Raw genomic sequence first — 20,962 nt, forward strand, 5'->3', positions numbered from 1 at the left:
GCAGCCAAGGAACATTTCAGACACATTTTTTGTCTGAAATGTTGAATTTTTTGAAAAATGTTTGAAATTTGCTTTTCAGCAAAACATTGAGAAATCCACTGGGCTAACTAATATGCTAGTGGATATGTTTTGTATCCCATCTATTTGAAAGAAACAAACAAGATATATCCAAATGCTAAGTAATTCTGTTAGTTAAATGGAAACATTTTCATTATGCCCTGCTTTGTTTTGTAATTATTTCTACTTAATATATCAGTAGGTTTTAAATTTGAGCACAAAATTTCCATGAAAACTTGCCTAGCAACTCTAAGTATTACAATTCATATATAATATATAAAATAATTTATAAATATATAATGCATATATATACCATTTATCTATTTATATAGCTTATTTTTATTATATTTGCCTATTATTTATATAACTCATACTATTTATTATTCTTCTATGTATATTTTTGTATACATATATAATTCTAACAGTCATGTGGGAAAATGACAATTTTCATTTTAAAAATATGAACCAGAATATACTTAAAATGCTGACCCTGTCAAAGTGGGTTTTTTTCCCTTACAAAATAGCCTAGTTATCTGACATCATTAAGGAATGTGTCTTTGAATACCTTTTAGAGATGAGTCTTATACTGCTTGAAATGCCAAAAATCTTTTCATCCTTTTCATGTAAATGTTTGGAAAATATCACAGACATTGCCCTCCTTTCTTTAAGTGACTCTGTACCATCCTGATGAGCATTCAGGACTCGAATCAGTGCCCTTGTGTGTGCTGCGCTCTGGCCGAGCCCTTGCCCGTGTGACTTTCCTGGTTAGCCACAGCCCCCTACCGGAGCAGGGTATCTCCACTCCTCCTCCCCCTGAATTTGCCACTTCTAATCGGTAACTTGGCAAGCCAGAGAATCAGTGCTGTTAAAAATTGTCCACTAATTAAGAGAGATCTTCTAGGTGACAGTCCAAGTAAAGAGAAGGAGCCCTGTGACTGCGGTTGGTTCTTCTTCGCTAATTTAGAGAGCTACAATGGCAGCGGTCCGGCTGCCGGATCAGCACGCGCTCCTCTCTCCACACACACCTCTGCGCATGCACGGGATGTCCCATGACACTCCGGTGACTAGGTAATCCCTCTCCGTGCTGCAGCTCTTTCAGATTCACACCCTCTCAACCCCCGCAACTGGGTATGTCAGCACCCCGATTTTTGGATGAAGACTAAAGGAACAAAGGGGCCCGATGGGGCTTGATTTGGGTCTTCCAATTTGATTCCAAAACTCAAATGAAGCCCTGTGCTAGTGAGCACCACATTCACCATCAGGAGCCAGTGACAGCCACTCCAGGGACAGCAATCACGCCACCGTGGTATCTTCAGCGTGCAGGGCTTGGTACCAGGCTCTTGACCACGGCAGCAACGCCACCACTGTTATTGCCAATCCTGTTGTTCAGATAGGGAACTGAGGCTCAGAGACGGGGTGGGTTTACCCAAGGTCACCCAGGAGATCAATGACAGAAATGGGATTTGAGCAGCCTTCTCTAGTTCCAAAGCCCAACTCAGCCAGCACGAAACAATGAACAATAGTGTGCCAAGGGAACTGAAGTGTTCTTTTTTATCCAATTAATGTAATGGGAATGACCTAATCCAATATGTCCTCTTTAACATCGAATTTTCCTCTCCTATAGAACATAGTATCTGGATTCAGGGAATATTCAAATGCAGGTAGAAAAATAGATTAGCTATAGCTTGCATATTGGAGTTCCCCGAAAGTACAGGTGTATGAGAGGTATCAAGAGGTTGGTACATTCAGTCCCTGGTGGGCAGAGGAGGGAGACAGGGAGAGAAGGCTCTGAAGGATCTGAGGGAAAAGTCAGAAGGATGGCTTATAACTGCTACTGTCACTTAACCCTTTCCTGACTTAGCATGAATAATGCTTCTAGAAGGCTTGCTGGCAACCTGAGTTTCTGTTTTCAAGCCGGAAAAAGTGTACTACACACTGCAAACATTTTTTTTCCCTCCAAAATGGGTAGAAGAGGATGACATTTAAGATAATCCACAATCTGGGCCCAAGCTCTCTCTCCAAGCTCCTCACAGGTTTTTCCATGGGGGATCCTCTGCTCCCTTCCTGCCGCTCACCCACGATCTCCTGCAGATCTCTGCATCTCTATCACAGGTTGCAAACTGGTGGCCCAACTGCCAAAACCAGCCTGCTGACGTGTTTTGTTTTATCTGTGTGTTTTGTGCGTTGCCATTTTTTTTTTAAATGAGCCAACATTTAAAAATCTAGAGATTTCACATAATTCATATTCTGGCATTTCTTGCAAATTCTTGCAATCTGGCAACACTGTTTCACCCCCCACGTGGCGACAACCAGTCTAGAGGTGTGCCGTGGAGTCTCCTTTTGGACGAAGCTTGTGTCCTGCCATGCCCGATTCCCATCACCCCAGGTCTCTGCCTCTAAGGTGACACCAACATTATTTATTATCAAACTAGCTCTGCTGTTTTTCTAATGGTATAGAAACAGTTCTCTGAGTGCATGTCTCTTTCAAAAGTGGAAAAATGAAAGACAAAGAGAACTACATATTTTAGGAACGAGGGAAGAACGTGTATCTGTGTAGGAGCACAAATGTGATGGGAAACTAACAGTCAGTTTCATTCATCCCCCCCCTTACCCACTGGCGCTGTCCTCACCTATTTGCCAATTTGGCTCGCCCTGGCCGATTGCTGTTGCTCATTTGGTTTCCCTGTCTTGGAATCCCCTTACCTCTCCATGTCAACTGTTAATTTTTTCAGAGAACTATTGTCTACAGCCCTATCTCCTGTTCTCATTTAAATGCCAACAACTTATTGTGGGTACCACAGACTTAACATGAATCAGAGGCAATCTTAAAATGACAGAATATATACTCTGAGAATTTGAGTGGTCCTAGGGGATGACCTAAGTCTAGGGACCACAAACATTTTGTAGGAAGGAGCTCTTCTTCAGTGAGGACACCTGCCACAGACATGGAGTAAAGGAACATTTCATTCCCACATCACTTATTTCCTGATGGGCCGGGCACTGTGCTGGAAACTAGCTATGCTGAGAATGGGAGAGAAGGGCCTCCGCCTTTGCAGCACTTTTGTGGATAAGCTTGCAACAAACATTTTGCCGAGTTATTCCACAGGGAAGGAGGCAAATGGCCACTCTTTGCTCTTCCCGGGTCGCTGGCACTTCATGACCCTTCTTGTCGGGCGTCTACCGCCATGCCTGCGTGGGAGAAGTGTAAGGCCTGAGTTCTGATTCACTGGGCTGTCTATCCTTTTAAAGACTTGTGAGCCCCAGGGCACTTCTGTTGTTTGTCAGTAGTTACTGCCTCATGTCCCTTCCAACGTCCATGGAGTTTCAAGGCTCTGCTAATGTCTGTAGGTTGCAGGCAAGCTATGTGTTGAAAGCCTTAGATGCTGTGCTCCCTTCAGTTCTCTGCCACTTCAAAGACCCACGGGCTATTAGAGTATGATGTGACCAAAGCAGTAATTCTTCTAGTACCTCTCTCAGCTTTCTTAATAACCCTAATAACTATCTCTTATCTCTTACATCATGCCTCACCTAGAAGTGAAAACTTCCTAGGGGTCTGAGATCGTGTCTCGTTCCTTCTAATCTTCCCTAGGACACAGTCGCTTGGACACAGAACACTGACGAAACACTTGGGGTTTGATTTAAATGAAAAGGGAAAATGCCTGTGGAAGTAAGGCACACATTAAGAAGAAAGTTGGATGTTCAAATCTGTGCAGAGCTCTACTACATCTATATACACTCATAATTTTTATAGGAACAATGGCAGCAGTTCGCTATTAATTTCTATTACATTAAATATAAAAGGGGAAAATTTTCAAGCTTTGACGGGTAAGTAGTACATTTCCTCCTCTATACAATTCTCAAAAGCTTTCTGGAAGCTAAAGTGCTTTTGGCTATTTTGGCTTTACATTTTGAAGACCCTCTCCCCTGATCAAGACGCTTACATGAAAAGCAGCAAAAACATAATGAACCACGTGTAGGCCTATCTTTTCCAAATGAAACCTGATTTATCCCACTTCCTGTCCTCCCCTCCCTGCTCTCCAAAGAATTTTTATCAGGCAACAGATATTCTCTAGAATCTTAAATGAGAGGAAAACAAAAATAATTGTGTTTCTATGCAACATCTTTGACACCTTCCTAAAAGTAGTATTGAACTGAGTCATCTTCGACACTTTTCTAATCACAGAAAGTACCTTTACTTATTCCTAGAGATAGCCAATCCTGCTGTCTACAGAGATGGAAACATTCTGATAGTACGAAAGAGAGATATTATAAATAATGAAGATGGGGTGTCCTTAAAAGTTGACACACTTCACATTTCTTAGGGTTTATATATAGCTAGTTTCCAGTGTTGTTCTATAAATAATATTAATGCATGTGAATATGTTGAATTTTCTCCAGAAAGCACTCTCTGTAATTTCTGCAGGGTTATATCACTGTACATTTGTTAAGTGCCCATGTGACATCAATCATTCTCCAACTTGGCACATTCAAATAAATGCAAGAGATTAATAAATTTCTCTCTACAATGTCATCTTCTAATGGGTTTTTAAGAAGTGAAAAAAAACCTATCATATTTTGCTTAGAGTTTAAATTATGACCATCACTGTAGACATGTGACCCAAAGAAATGTGGAAACCACTCAATTCGGTGGTACTTAACTCCATAAAAAGGTACTTGTTGTTGAGAAATTATTAAATTTTCAGTGATTTTTATTGCCGAACATCACTGAAGCCAAAGTTGCTGTGTTTTCATTTTTGTAATTCTTCCTCGTAACCGCTGACATAATGATTTGAAAACAAACAGAATCACCCATGCACCTGTACACAGCCCATCCTGCTGCCCTTTCATCTTCCTTTATAAGCATTTATAGGAAGTGAGGTGCACAAAACACATGTATTTGTAATTATACTTGCAAAAAAAAAAAATCCTCTAACAGCTGTGGACACAGCAAAGATTAGAATCTGATAGTGGCTTAGAATAATGAAGAAAGAGATTGTAAGGGTTCAGCTACAGAGCCGATGAAAGAGAAATAAAAAAGCCCCTGCTCTTCAAAATCCTTAATCTGTATTACTTTTACATGTGAAATTAAAACACATATATTCCAAAAAGTAAAAACAGGAAACATAATGACTAATATTTTTCAACCAATTATTTTGCAGTGTGTTAAACCCTATGTTTTCCTAAAAATAACAAATTTGAAATTTGGACAAATATTCTATAAAACATTTTAAGGTCTTAATTAAACTCTTCTAAAAATCTTTTTTTCTTTTTTTATTATTTTTATTAACATATAATGTATTTTTATTCCCAGGGGTACAGGTCTGTGAATCATCAGGCTTACACACTTCACAGCACTCACCATAGCACATACCCTCTCCAATGTCCATAACCCCACTCCCCTCTCCTGACCCCCCTCCTCCCAACAACCCTCAGTTTGTTTTGTGAGATTAAGAGTCTCTTATGGTTTGTCTCCCTCCTGATCCCATCTTGTTTCATTTTTCCTTCCCTTATAAAGTACTTGAAACTTGGTTACATCTAGCTAGTTTCTAGATAGTACTCTTTATTTTTTAACCTCATATTTATACTAATTATAAAACCCTAGAATCTTTTATGAAGGTTTACATAATCAATTGTTTTATTAAAGTGATCATCAAAGGTGATTTTTGAAAATAGGTTTTCATAAATCTGTTCAACATAATATTTAAAAATAAAACCAAGTTTTTAGATTCATATGTCTTTCACAATGGATATACATTTCTGCACGTATCAAAGTTTAAGAGGCTAATAACTCAGAACAAGGACATTAACATTACAGAGTCATCTTCTGAAGTTTATATAGTACGATTCAGTGAAAGTATACAAAAACTAGAATGATTTAAATTGTAAAACCATTTACTTCCACACTTTGCAATTTTTATAGTAAACTTTGCTGTTTTTTTTTTTTAACTTTTAAAAGCTAGTAGGCTCAGGAAGAAGAACTGTTTATTAAGGGAAACTAGTTGTATAATAAATTATGCTTTTTTATGTGGCATCTGCAGTTAAAGTGTCTTAATTAACCAATATTTGATAACTGATTATTTAATAGCATGAGTTGAGCATTTCATTTTTAATATCTTTTTGATTAAAAAAATCTCCCTAGAACATGATACATTTTTTTTTATCATACTCTTAATGCTCTGCAAGCAATTACTCATTCTGATGGGAATATAATCACATAACAAAATATTCATTTTTTTTTTAAACTTATGACCAAAGCATGCTATGATAGGCTCACTTTTTGCATACATGTTCAGAGAAAATTAATAATATGTGATGGCTTCATTTTTGTATGCTGTTTTTTCTGTCACAATTTGCTTTCAATAGCACGAACACAGAAAAGCTCCTAAGGAACTTTAGTCAGGCCACAGACTCTGCAGATGGGACTGAGGACACAAACCACTTAAATGACGGGGTACCCCACAAGAATCAATTCACTTGATTCACTTGTCAGCTGGCTTCATTGTCTTGCATCAAATGATTAACCTCTGGATTTTAGGAGTTGGATCTATTAATGCCTAAAATGTATATTTAGACTAAAATTCTACATACATATTAGATTTAGGAGAGGAAGCAATTAACTTATTCAAGGAAATGAAATGATGGCCAAGCCAGTCCAGTGCTACTTGATAAAACCATTGTGTAACACATTCTGGGATCACAGATTTAGGGGAGAATGCATAATCCTTCATCAAAGAGTGCCAGCTTATCCACAAAGCTTCCTACTCCTGATGGGATATTCTTTTAAAAGTAATAACGAGGACTTAAAAACTATGTAACACTCTTCTACCAAAATTAGCCATTTATACCAATGCTTCTTAATCCTAAAAGAATCAGAACCTCACCCAGAAAGGCTTGAGAAACTTTCCTTTGGGGGGAAAAAATACATACTGTGGACTAATAATTGACCTCTATTCCCAAGTCAAATGTTTATGTTCTAGACTTAAAATTAAGTGATAATACCACAGAAGATACATTTTTTTTGAAAAAAGGTAAAAGCAAGATAACAATAACAACAACAACAAAAATGAAGCAGTCCCTCGAAGACTTACACTGATAACAATTTCCAAGACTGCGAACTACTAGTACTTTGTTTTCAACATTTAAAAATTTTAATGTGAATTATAGCCTTTTCAAAGCTCAAATGGTAATTACACAACCAATTCATATACCTTGTATCACATTTAAATGAAATACGTGATACATTAATGATTTGTTTTAAGTAATTCAAAATTACCCTTTGCTGAGAGCTTCATATGAAATTCGCCAACTTGATATGTTAAAACCCCTATCTGAAGTATAATACAGTTTTAAAAGCTACTTTCATCAGAGAATGTGAGCAGAATTAACTGATGGCATCTCTTAAAACAAGCACTCGATCCTCTTCTTCAGATCTCTCCTTTGTCAAAATCTCAGAAAACACCTGCACAGTGGGGATGAAGTATGTCATTGCAAAGTGCAGATTTTACATAAAACTTGAAGCCAAAGAGATTAGACTTTTGCCATGGCTATACTGACTGAGGGCTGACTCAACTTGCTCACATCATACTTACATGAAATGCAAGATACTATGGATTTTATTGAGATCACTTTAAACCAGAATACCAATAAATGATGTATCTTAAAATGTAACTTTCATTTTACAAATGCATTCCTGCTGTGTGACTTAAAGAAAATAATATCAATACGTCATTCATCTTTCAGTTTTGTAATAAATAACTTTTTGGTGATCTGTGTGGATACTGCAAACATATATATTAATGAATAGTCTCCCAGTGTTTAGACAATGTAACATGGGATATTCATTAAAGTGTTCCTATGAGTTCTAGAACACCAGATTTACCTAATGATCTTAATTCCTATTAGGCTCTTTAAAAACTTACACTGGACAAAAATTATATTGGAGTTAGTGTATGTTTTGATTACTAATATTTTTGGATTTCTTAATTGTGGACTATAGAGCACAATATCCATTTAAATAAAAATATGAAGTCCTAATTAGTGGAACCATGTAAAAGATAAAAGCGGTAACTACATGATTTGAATTACTGAGATCTAAGTATTTACATCATCAGCAAAACAGTATTTGAATTTGAACATATAAAATGAAGATTTCCATTTGACGCTGCATCTTTAACTATAATGCACTGTGCTTCAAATCCTATATGAATAATTTTACATTTATTTAAGTTTTATAGCCTTATTACCCATATTTTTTTCCTTCAAAAGGATGACACTGAACATATACTATACCACCTAATATCATACAAATTAAAACATAAATTAAGAAATTATGTCATGATCAAAACACAAGATAGGAAACATTTAAAAAGTTTTCTTATCTGCCACACATGTGACATTTAAAATTAACAACAAAGAAAGAAATCTTTTTGGCAAATTAACTTAACATGCCAATATTGTTTATAAAATTTTTTGGAATGCCAGGTTCTCATTCAGAGAATGTATACTCTAGGGCAAAAGTAACCGGGCAAGGGAGAATTTTGTTTCATTTAATTTTCCAATCACCGGAAATGCAAAATAGGCTACCCCATTTCTCTTTTGGCAAGAAGTTACAGGGCAGCATAAAAATTACTCTGAAAGTGAGGACTTAATTCTGATTTGACAGCACATATGAACTATAAGAAAAAATTACAATTTTTGTTTAAATTGAAACTTATTTTAAATGTTAAATATGCTAGCAGCTTCATTAGAGAAAGACTGGTTGAAAATTAAGATCGAAATATCCACTTAGAAATATATTACAGATAGAAAACGTCTGTTCCCTTTTAATTTGAATGATAACATTCTGGCAGAAGTTCTCCTCGACCTTCGCCCCTTTCTGAACTCAAATTCATAGACAGCTTTGTAAGGCAACAAACATTTTTTTGCTGGAACGTACGATTCTTTTCGAGAGCTTTCTACCTCTCTAGAAATGTTTCTTAAGGAGAGCATGAAGAGGATTAATATTTTAGTTAATTTGATTGTGTCAAGTTATTCTCCAAACTATTATTGATGGTATCATAAAATCCAGCAATATTGCTGGAGGAAGAATGTCTCATTTTTGTGACAATCAAGAGACAAAATATGGTTGTATGATAGCTCTTATTCCTTTTCGATATTATACCAAATCACTTTTCTATATTTATTTAAATTAATTACGACTTGCAGTATTTTTGTCGACATTTGTTATCCTTATCAGTACACAAAATTTAACTGAAAAAGTTTACATTTTAAATATTTCACTTTTGGTTATAAACATAGAAAAAGGTAATAACACTGTTTAAGATGTTTTTTTGTTATTCTTCAGAGGAAAAAAGAAGTCAGATTTGCTCTTCAAGAACTATAGGTCTGACAGCTTTCTTTAGCTGGAAGTTATGATAAATTCTGAAAGAAATAAAATTTACAGCTGTCAGCCTGTGCCAGCTTTTTTTTTTTTTGAGAAGAGCTATGCAAAAAAGGACCAGTCCCTTGCCAATTTTTTCCACCTACATGTTGACAAATTTCAAATTCTCTGATAAAGGTATTAGCATAGATGTCACATTTTAAAAGAGCATTTGGTAGACGGAGAATAAACAAGTACACTTCTCAGTAGGATCACTTTCCTAATTACCGAAATAAACATATCCCAATATTAATATATTTGCAAGTGCTTCACGCAAACCCGTTAATATACTTCATGCATGTCTCATGTAAATTAAGTTAATTCCAGTCCTGTCTCATCACTCTCTGCATAACATACCTTCCAACGTGCTGTCCCAGCATTTTAGCTCTCCTAAGGAAGCTCTCTAGTATGGAAGCCAAATGCTGGCCACAATAGGGATGCTCGAGCTTCCTGGGGGAAGGAAGGACCTCTCTTAGGAAACGTCCCTGTAATCAAAAAGACACCTCACTTCCTCACAATGATGGTGGGTCCACAGTCCTAATCGTAAAATATTAGTTGAGTTTAACTGAACTTGAGATGAAATAACCCATTCTTATTAAACAATAGCTTTTCTTTTTTCCTTCTTTCTTTCTTTCCTTTTTTTTCCTGGAAAGAGCAGGAACCACGAATTCATGTCATCCTACTATTCAGATGTGGTTCAGGCTGAAGGCAGATAGTCATTACCAAGCTGTTATTTCTTTCTAAATCATGGCAATCTGAAGAGAAATTATCACAAGACTCTGGCAAGTGTAACTAATAATCGAAGAAATGACAGAATGACAAAAATATATTGATTATGAGCTTTATCTTCAAAGATCAGTGACCTTGGAAGTCGCCTCATAAACGATACTTAAAGTAATCAGAGTGTTTGTTGTTAAGTCTCTATATAAATCTGAGAATTATAAAGTTATAATTTGGTGTTCAGTCCCATACGCAAAGAAAACATACTTATAAAATAAAACTGTTAACACATTTTCTTTTCTCTGTCAATATGAAGAACCATATACCACATTTGGAATTTCTTGGATTAATTTTTAAAAAACTAATGATGCTCATATTCTTGGATCTAAAATGCAAATACTTAAAAGTGAAAAAAATTCAGAAGTTAATTTTCTCCTGTACTTACCCAATTAACTTGCACTGACCAAATGTGCCCCTTATAGATCGCTTTTCCTGTCAAAAGCACTGCTACACACAGAAAATTTTCAAAGAACTATCACTCTTTATAAAGGATTTTCATATTCATATTCTCTCCTCTTCCTCCTCTTCACTTCTTCCTCTTCCTCTCTTTCTCTCTCTGTATCTCCCATTGGTTTGGAGGCAGAAACCCAGTAGACCCACTTATAAAAGAGCCGCTTATTATTAAATAACATGACCCCGCCCCAGGGCAAACCAAATCACAGCAGCCCACTGCTCCCCAACTTCTGTAATTGAAGTAAAAAGTCTTCCACCATACTGGAAATCACTTTGCCATCAAAGAGCATCTCATGGTAACTTTTATATAATTGACCATGAAAATACAAGTGTGAATATAAGCACTTGTTTTTCTCAAAACACTTCATTTTCAAAAGGGATAATCATTTTTTTTTTTTTTTTGGATGTTCCACAAGAAGGCAGAGAGGACTGCAGATGTGGGGAAGACGACTTTTTTTTTTTTTTAATTTCAATAGGCAATATTGGGGGTCCTGCCTTTAGTCTTTTTTTTTCCCCATTTTATTTATTTTTTTCAGCGTAACAGTATTCATTCTTTTTGCACAACACCCAGTGCTCCATGCAAAACGTGCCCTTGGGGAAGACGACTTTTAAAACTGCCATCTCTCCATTAGTGATCATCCACTCCTTAACTCACAGGAAAGACTACAGCCATAGTTTGGGGATGTGATACACTACCCTACAGACGCTCCTGAAACATTAAAGCCATCTATTGATGTCTTGGAACTCAGTTAAGACTGCCACCTATCACAAACTTCTTTGAAAAGTCAAAGCCAGTTCTGGACTGCCAGGGTACCCATGGAGTAGTAAAGACTCCTTTTTATTATTACTATAATAATAATTGCTATAATTATTATTATATGATATGGTTTCAATCATATATTCATATGGCTTGTGAGTACGTTCTAGGATACTGACATTAATTTGCTAAAATAGAAAGAAGAAGGTTTCAGTAGATTACTATCTTTTACAGGAATTCTACAGAGCTGTTCTAACTGCCCAGTCACCTGAGTTGTTTAATCAAAATCATAAAAACAAAACAAAACAAACCTACGTTCCTTCCAGTGATGGAATCCTATTACGGTTTAGGTGTTTGAAACACCTATACATCTTTGAGCATATTTCTGCATTTTGAAAGTTTATATTCTAATGGGTGGCTAAGATGATGCTTTGAAAATGGCATTTTTAAGTACATTATTTTGGCATTTCAAACTATTTTAAATGAATGTTCTTAACTGGAACAGCACTAATTCAGTGTACATAATCTAGCATTACAGTGAAGACAATTAAAATATAATAAATATATTTCCTACCGAGTCTATTTCTTCTTGAAAGCAGAAAACGACGTCACTGTGAGAACTTCATATTCACTATAAAGCACTTACATCTGTATTTAAAAATCCTATAGGTGGTGGCTATATTAGAAGACTTATCTATATTAATCTTATATTTTGTGCTTTTAATATTTTATTTTATTGAGACTATAAGCACACATCACAGTAAGCCATGCAATATGGGCCAAAGTCCAAGAAAATCTTCATGTGGTCTTTTGGAAAAGAATAAAATGATGGTAAAGTTGAGACCAGACACAACTAAGGTACAAATGCAAACATCACCATAGGGATGATAATATTCACCATCCTTCCAGGTTTCCAAAGAGGATAAAGAATTACCTCCCTAGGTATTACCTTTCATTGTCAAGATTATCCCTACCACCTTCTAAAATGAAGTTATAACACATGTGTGAGATTAGATCTATAATTCTAAGAATTCCTTGAAAAACTCAACTAGAATAAAAGAGAAATCACCTCAATGTATAATGTTTATCATTTATGACTCCGAAAGACCAGAAAGCCCTTTGATGAACAAGGAAATACACCTGAGGCATATTGTATTTGGAGGAAAAAAAGGCTATTGCAGTTGAATATGTATTAATGAATTGCTTCCTCGTGGTTTATAGAATTCTTAGAGAAAGTTCAAATTAAGTCCCCAAAAGGATGTTTTAATTATAAGGAGCAATATTTTAAAACTCATACAAGCCATCACACTTGTTCGGAAACAAATGACTTCTCAAGATGTAGGAGTATTACTGTCAATCACCAACAAGTTAATTCTACATAATAAGGTAGGTTTGGATGCAGACTGACCCACTGTGGAATGCTGTGTCTAAAATTGATTACAACAGCACTCAAAATGAATGTAGCCCTCTAAACCACTTCTTTGCTCAGAAACATTAATCTCAATTAGAAGGAGAGCTTCATAATGGTAATGCTTAGTATAAAAAAGTATGAAATAAATCAGTTTTTATAAGACACAACAATTAATCAGTTCTGAAACTTAGAAGTTTTTTTTTTAGTTAAAAATGTCCATCAGGATTCTTAAAACATCCAAAAATAAGGGTTTGAATGTGTCCTAAAAGAAGCTTACATGACATAATTTTTAAGACTCAGTTATTAAAACTTTTAAGTACCATAACATTATTATGCCAGCTTTTCAGTACACTTCTTTATTTTGAGTGGGTGTTAAATTCTTCTCCAGACTATCATTCCACTTTATAAAACAAATATGGACACTGGCTTTAACTGAAAATTCAAAGGAATATATAATGGATGTAGATCGGAGTAAAAGTTTAATAGCAAATTACTGTATTCTTTACTCATATTCTCAATCGAAGTAATGAGAGTATGTTCTGAAGGTCAAAATAGACATTTGGCTATCAAATGAAACATTGGGTAGATAAACAATGTGTCAATGGACATGCCTAACAGGTTTCTACAACATATCTTCAGGAAAGGGGCAGATGCTTGTGATTAACACTGTTGAATACAATTGATTCACATAAGAATAATACCTTGAAAACATTCCTTATTTGCCCAGAAATAAAATTTTAAAGGCATAAATAGAGCGTAATAAAAAGGAGGTAATGTGTTTATTAAAATGATCAATATTAATAAGCAAATAAAGTTGTCTTTATAACGCTTTTATATTAGACACTGACAGTCTTCAGGACTGACTTCCCACTACCACTGTAGGAAGGACAAACTTGAGTGTTTCCAAACATGCTTTCACAGCTCTTGGGAAAACATCGTTTTTTGTACATCAAGCTCAAAGTTGATCAAGTATTCCTGATAGGTCATTCTACTCACAACGATAGCCATACACTTTTGCCTGGTTTCTTATTTGCTTGACCCTCTACAAAGGAAATAATTTTAACTCTTGGCTTTCAGAAGCAAAGCTAAGGAAGAGGAGCTTGAACTTGTAACTGGATTATTACTGTTTAGCTGGGCTTTCTTTCCGAATAAATTTAAAACTTTTCACTCTATTTAGGTGCTTTCTTCTATTCAATGATAAGCATCTTTATCTTTCTTTGTCTTCACCCTAATAAAGCAGGTTCTCTTTTCTAACCAAAAGACTCACGACACGCCTACAAGATCATAGTAAGAAAAGCCTCTATAATTTACCTAAAGCATTTCTTTCTAGAAAATAAACTCGGCCATGCAAAATGACTCAATTTGGAAAAAAAAGTAGTCAGAATTCTACTATAATTTTATCTGCTTTATTTTACATAATTAAGAAATCCTCATTACGGTCAATATTCAATGAGTCGCTAACATTAATGCTGTTGGTACAGGATACTAATGTATTTTTCAAATATATAAGCAGTGGCTTAGTTATTAGTACATAAATACATTTTCAAGAAAATTGTGTAGTATATGTAAAAATATACCTGTTTTGCTTAAAGGAACTACTTTCTCTCATAATATATATTCTTTTTTAAATTGTCTAAAATAAAATATATAGACCACTAGTAAAAAAGACTATCTTTGAGTAAGAAGAATACTAAAATTCAAACAAGAAAAAAGGCAAATTGCTAAGGAAAATGCAACAGGAAGAGAGATACATTCAATCCTGAAATACACAATAGAATAACTTAAACTCATTACAAACCCTTATCTTTGAAGAATTTAGGAATAATTTGTGAATGCCACGACATTTTAAAGTGGGATTAGCAAGTCTTATTACTGAACTAACCTCTCACTCTTAGAGCAAGAATTAGATATTTGCTCTGCATTTGGAATCACATATCGAAAGTTTCAAGGCTCTTACAAGAATTTCATATCTTAAGAAATAAAAGCTAGAAGTTTTAGATCATTAAGAATGTATTAAGGAGTGCACAAAGCAAGATCTTTGGTGTACTGGCAAAATTTTTGTTTCAACTGAAATATTAAAATCTATAATGAGTTTTCAGTTATAGTCTCTTAATTCTAAACTCTGTTCCTAACATACTAGGATAGACCACAAATACTTTTCCAGGCAGGCACGGGGGAGGGGGGGGGTTATGCACCGCATTCTAAACAAATTCACTAGGAGAATCAAACCACAAGTTCTGCTCAGTTGCAATACCACCTTTCCGGGTCCCCTTCCAGGCTTTCCAAAGATGCTAGCCCTGTCTTTTTGTTTTGTATTGTTTTTGACAACAGAGAGGAAAGGTAATGCCTGAACATATTTCTATTTCTGCTGAAAAGACCACCCAGTGGATTCTGCCAGAGCCTACAGATGTCTGACAAATACATTGTCAGAAGATAAGAAATCAGAGTATTATGAAGACACAGTCCTGATCTCCGGAATCCCAGCTGTCTGGGGCCCTGTTTAAAAAAAAAAAAAAAAAAAACAACTGCTTGGACTGCCCTCACCCTTTCACTTCCACAGCACTTACCCGAAAGTACCTGGAAACTTTTCTCTAGCTTTAGGCGATCATGCCGTCAGAAAGCAAACGTATCCGCTGTCTTGCACGGCGGAATTACCTGTTACCCTTCCTCCTCAGGAAGAATTAGTAGCAGGTTCCCATTAGGACTCCTTTAGAGGTGAGGCGATAAGAATGGAATCCAAACCGCATCCTAAGGTGTTCGGTAGAGATCAGACCCGGACCCCCTCAACCTAAAACACTGGGAGCTTCTTCCAATGGGTTGTAAAACACGACCCAGTCTGAGACTGAGTTGAAGATCTCCTAAATCCGTCATTTTTCACACGCCCGGTTCAGGGTACTTGTTTGTTTCCAGCCCCATCCAGAGTTTCCAGATGAAGTTTCAGTCGAGCTCTACCACTCCCCACGCCACCGCGGCCCCTTTGCCGTCCTCCTCCATCCCCAACTCGGCTCCCCGGCAGTTGGAGACGCCGCGTTTTCACCTCCCCCGGAAAGTGGTGACATTTCAGGGCTTCCCGCTCGCTGGAAGCCCCGAAGGATCTTCTCAGACACCTTCTCGAGGACGCGGCGCCCCGCCACCAAACTGGGGAACCCCCGATCCGAGCCGGGCCAGCTGGACTCCCTGCCCCCACTGAGCGCCCGGCCCCCGGGCTGCCTTTCTCGGGGAGCCCGCGAGCCCGGGGCTCCCCGGAACCGCGGCGCCGCGCCCGGCTCCTCGCGGGCCAAGTTCCCACCTGAGCCGGCAGCCCGAGGTGTCAGACGCGAGGGAGGGGCGGGGACCGAGAGGCCGGGAGCGGGGAGGCCGGACCGGGGAGACCGCGCGCCGGCGAGACGGATGCTCCCGGGCCCCCCCGGCCGGCCAACCTGCTGCCGCCTCCCGAGCCGCCGTCCGCGCCGGCTCCCGCCCGCCCGCCCTCCCGCTCCCGGCGCCGCGCGGCCCGGGCACTAGGACCCCAGAAAGGAAGGAGGGCGCGCCGGCGGCGGCGCCGCACTTACCGCGCTCGGCTCGCCGCGCCGCCGCCTCGCTCCCCGGCCGCAGCCGCCGCGTCCACCCGAGCAGCGCGCACACACAGCACTTGGCCAAATTCAAAGGAGCCGGGCGCGGGGGAGGGGGCCCCGCCGAGGGAGCGGAGCGTGGGAGCTGGGGGTGCGGGAGGGGGGCCGGGAGGGGGCGAGAGCGGCAAGTGTTACAACTTCCTTCCCTGCCCACCGCCCGGCCGCGGCGGGCGAGGGACGCGGCGAGGGGAGGGCAGCGCGCGCCGGAGCGCCAATGAGTTCACTTTCTTTTTCTCCCCCGCGCTCTCCCCCTCTCCCTTCCCGCCGGCCCCTCTAAGCCTCCCGCTCGGCCCGAGAGGCCGGGCCGGAGTTTTCGGTTCTCGGCGGGGGCGCCGGAGGACGGCGGCGGTGAGGGAGGAGGAAGAGGAGGAGGAAAAGGTGAGGAGGCGAGCAGGGCGCCGTGCCGGGGAGCAGCATCCAGGACCTTAGTTGTGTGACGGGGAGACGCGCTGGGCCGAGTGTGCCCGAGACACTGGCGCGTACACGTGTCCGTGTGTGTGTGTGTGTGTGTGTGTGTGTGTGCGCGCGCGCGCGCGAGTGTGTGCGAGAGGAGAGGAGCCTACCATGCGCTTCCCCCAGTGCAGATCGCGGGAGAGCCCAATCACAAGGCGAGCTGGACCGGGCTGTGATCATTTATAATCCTGGACTCCTCCGCTCCGCCACTTGTCAAGATGACAGGTACTTTATTTCTTCTTCTTCTTTATTCAAAAAAAGAGATTCCCGGTTTACTGCCTTTTTCTGTCAAATGGGATTTGCCGGACTGAACCACGTTCGCCACCCCTCCCTTCTTCCCTCCTCCCGGCCGCGTCGGGGACGGGAAAGCTCCAAGGCTCCCATGCTGTGACCAATCAGTGCATCTACTACTCTTGCCGTGATTTAGGGGTCATCCATGAATAACACTTCACGCTGATGAATGGCTCTTGCCGGCTTTCGGCTCTGATGAGGGGTCTGCCCGCCGCTGATTGCAAACACTAATGAACTTACAGCGCCATTTGAAATTCACACGCACCTACAAAGTGCGGGGGTACGTGCTTGCTGGGGGGGTATGCCCCTTTCTTCTCTGGGTCGCGGGCCGGGGAGGGGGGGTGGGTGAGGGGGGGAGGGACAGGAGGAGAGGGCGGGTAATTGCTTTGGACCAAAGTGGAAACACTTCTCTGTGTAATCAAACCTTTAACCTTCTTAGAAAACTACTTTTCTTGATCTTTCATAGGGTGGGCATTTCAGGTCAGCTGAGTCACCCCAAGAGGTAGGAGTGCAAGACACTGCCGGGAAGATGGATTCCGAGGCAGAAGGGTGTAATTAAGGATTTCCACTCTCGGTAGGCGGCCCGTCCTTTACAAGAGCCTCTGAAAATGACCTGCACCTTCCCTTCCAGAGTGTCCTCTCGTCCGAAACTGAAAAGCGCAAATGACCTTCGCACGCGGAAAGGGGCTCTGAACACCAAGATTCCTTGCAAGACCCAGCTCGGGGCTGGCGGAGAACAAGTGTCCACCCTCCGGTTCAAGCACCGGGATCTCCCCAACAAGCGCGCACTGGCCGGACCGCGGGGTGGGGGCGGGAGTTCCGGAGTCCTCCACAGCCTCCACACCCCGCATTCTCGACCCCCCCAACCCCGTTATCCCCTCGATTAGCAGCCAAACGCTCCCTCTGCCTCTGCTGTAGGAGGAAAATAAAAGTTTACTGCTCTCCACGAGACGCTGCCTACTTTGTACTCACTTAAGTTCCCCTCCCCGTTCCCGACCCCCCAGCCCCAGCTGGCCCCGCACAAAGGAAGCCCCCCGAGGCAGTTTCAAGTTCGTCTGCTCAGGAGGTTTGGAATGTCCAATCCGCGACCTTCGCGGAGCCGCCCTCCGGCTCTTCGCCGCTCTGGAACCTGTTTCGCATCCAGAGGCAGCAGGGCTAGGGCGTGCGCGCTTGGGAAGGACCAGTGCGCTGGGCTCCTCTTCGCGCGCCCTAGCGTACGGCACACCCGCACCCCGTAGCTCTGAATGAGTGCCCCAGGCCTTAACGGGCCGCTGGCAAACTTGACCTAGGAAGCGTGGCAGAGGAACTAGCGAGCTCCCAGCCTTCTCACGCCATCTTCCACTTTTCAACTTGGGAGCAGAGGATTCCAGCGACCTGCACCTAACGGGGACTCGGACTGGAAGGAAACACACCTGTATTTGTTACTACGTGCAGAACAAGAAACAGACTAGGCACTTTGAAAACAAGAGCAATGGCCCCTAGGAAAAGCCTGAGGCTTCATGATAGAGTTTCTCCAAAGTTTTGGAGAGAACTGACAAGGGGAGTCCCTGAACTTGAATTAGTGTGCCCAGCCCCCTAACCTGAGCCTCCGAAGTTGTTAAATGACCAAATGCGGTCCACCTACTCGTTAAGAAATAACGGTAATTCATGACCACCACGACCCCACTTCCCGGGACGCCAGTGACGCTAAGAACTACAGGCACATTGATGAGGCAAGAATGTAGAGTCGCCCTGGGGTCTCTTTCCTGCTTTGCGTGTTTCACACTTGGAAAAAAAAATAATAATAGGGCAGTGGAGGCAAACGAATGATTATTCCCCTCTCATTCCAGCCATCTTCATTGTCTTAAGAAAACTTCTGAATTGTGGGGGGTATACTTCAGATTTACTTGACAGGCACACTAACTACTTAAAATTTGCATCCCTGATCAAAGGGAAACTTGAAGGATATTTCGTCAATTACCCCTGTGGCCCAGTTCCCAGAAAAACATCTCAAGTGTTCGAAACTTTCCTAAGTGTCCATGTAACACTGCCCCCCTTGCTCTTTTGTACCTTACTATCTAGGAATACACACACCAAAGAGATAAGACGCATCCTAAAGAGGCCAGAACAGAAGAACTAAATTGCTGGTAGAACAGGCAGGAGGTGGGGTCGGGCTGGGGGTTGGAGGAGTGGCATGTTTCTTCTTTTCAACTCTTTTCTCTTTTCAGCCCTCATTATAGCTAAAGCTGGTAATGAGCATAGGAAACAATAGAACTCATAAAATTTAGAAATGGTAATAAATCTTGAAGCTTGTCTCTAGCCCAGCTCCCTGTTACATGATATTCAAAGTTTTTCAGTGTGTGATGTTGAACATTCACACTAGTTGTATGCGATACAGGCAGAAGCCTCTAGAACTCCTTCAGACCCCCCCTTGCACCCTAAGCCAGGCATCACTGGGGGAACAAAATGTGCTGGGTGTTCTCAACCACCAACCGCGTGCAGATGGTAAGCCCGACAAGCAGGCAGTTTATGTGTGTCAAGTTTTAGGTTCCGCGGGGTTCCCCCCCTTCCCCTCACTAACAAAGAAGTTCCATCATTTGAGGTCCTTAGGAAAAGCTGATGTTGTACAGTGTCCAACAATACCAGACGCTTTCTCCTCCGAATGCATCCTTGGAAAGCAGAGAGGCAGCTTGCTACGTGACCATCAGGCTTTTTGCCTCGCTGAGCTGCTGTCGCGGGAGGCCGGGAATGGGGCTAGATCACAGGGCACACCAGGTGCCCTGGGCTGCGATGAAAACTCAAGCGGGAGAAGAAATGCAGGACGGGGCTGCCTGTTTTTGCAAACCTCTGGCCGCTCACAACAAACTCTGCCAGGCGCGGCTGGTGACTTTGCCGCGTTAAGGCAGCCGGTCGTGCCCAGGATCATGGGGCCGAGCTGGCGGCATGGCCCTCCCGTGGGGCCCCCTTGCCACAGTGATACGCAGCTCTCCAGAAAAAAAGGAAAAAAACAAACAAAAAACCAACGTTGCCGGGCTCCCCTTGCAGCCTCCGCCCCCACACCTGCAAGTGCACGCCCAGCGGCCCTTGCAAACCTCTCCAGTTCGCTAGGGGGGAAGATAAAGGATCCTACCACTCTGGGATTAGGAAGAAACTGGCTGTGCCCTTGGGACTAAGGTGGGGTGGGAAAGGGACCTGCTCTTTGCCCTGCTGAGATCGCTGGGCCCACAGCCCCTGCTCTGTGGGGCTCCATCAATCCCCCGTTACCAGGGTCGCCCCCCACTTGCAGGCGATGCCCATCCATTTTAGTCAGCATCACGGACGCCTTCCCAGGAGGCTGATGTTTTGGGGACTGTCAGTTTCCTCCTCCTGTCCTCAAGGTCCAGCCTGAAGCTGCCAAAGAGGCTGGGTGGCAGCTGTTCCCGCCTCCCTCCCGTGGGGCGCAGCCGGTCTCCACTGCTACTTCCTCCTTAGACAGGAGGGGCTTTCAGGCGTGCAGAAGGGGGGCACCGGGTCAGGCAGGTAGGAGGCTCTCCAAGGAGGCTCCTGGGCACCGCTCCACTTCATGGGCATTCTTTGGACTTATTACATCAGCTCTAGCAAACTGAGGCCCAAATGGCCTGACTTGTAGGGCTCAAATCCAGCTCCAACCTCTCTGGACAAGGAAAGGCCAGGTGGGGGGGGGTGGGTGGCGAGAATGACTGAGGGAGCCACAGTGTGGACACTTAGACCTTCACTTTGACCCTTTAAAAAAA

General features: G+C 41.5%; 2 protein-coding genes across 5 annotated transcripts in view; one reads left to right on the top strand and one right to left on the bottom strand.

The window, feature by feature from the left end:
* TENM3 (teneurin transmembrane protein 3) overlaps positions 1–16,464 on the bottom strand; it is a 598,389-nt gene extending 581,925 nt beyond the window's left edge. For all 4 annotated transcript variants that reach the window (XM_045997095.1, XM_045997094.1, XM_045997093.1 and 1 more), the window contains exon 1: positions 16,428–16,464. The gene's annotated coding sequence lies outside the window, so the exon portion shown is untranslated. The remainder of the gene's footprint in view (positions 1–16,427) is intronic.
* On the top strand, positions 1,031–18,156 carry LOC123936972 (basic salivary proline-rich protein 4-like). Its single transcript, XM_045997460.1, has 7 exons — positions 1,031–1,125; positions 6,421–6,508; positions 15,787–16,157; positions 16,247–16,865; positions 17,067–17,165; positions 17,368–17,511; positions 17,863–18,156. Exons 1-5 carry the CDS (start codon positions 1,031–1,033, stop codon positions 17,124–17,126), a joined length of 1,233 nt encoding a protein of 410 aa, XP_045853416.1. The 3' UTR covers positions 17,127–17,165; positions 17,368–17,511; positions 17,863–18,156.
* The last annotated feature ends 2,806 nt before the right edge of the window (positions 18,157–20,962 follow it).

This window comes from Meles meles, chromosome 2 (genome assembly GCF_922984935.1).
Source record: "Meles meles chromosome 2, mMelMel3.1 paternal haplotype, whole genome shotgun sequence".
Taxonomy (NCBI): Eukaryota; Metazoa; Chordata; class Mammalia; order Carnivora; family Mustelidae; genus Meles; species Meles meles.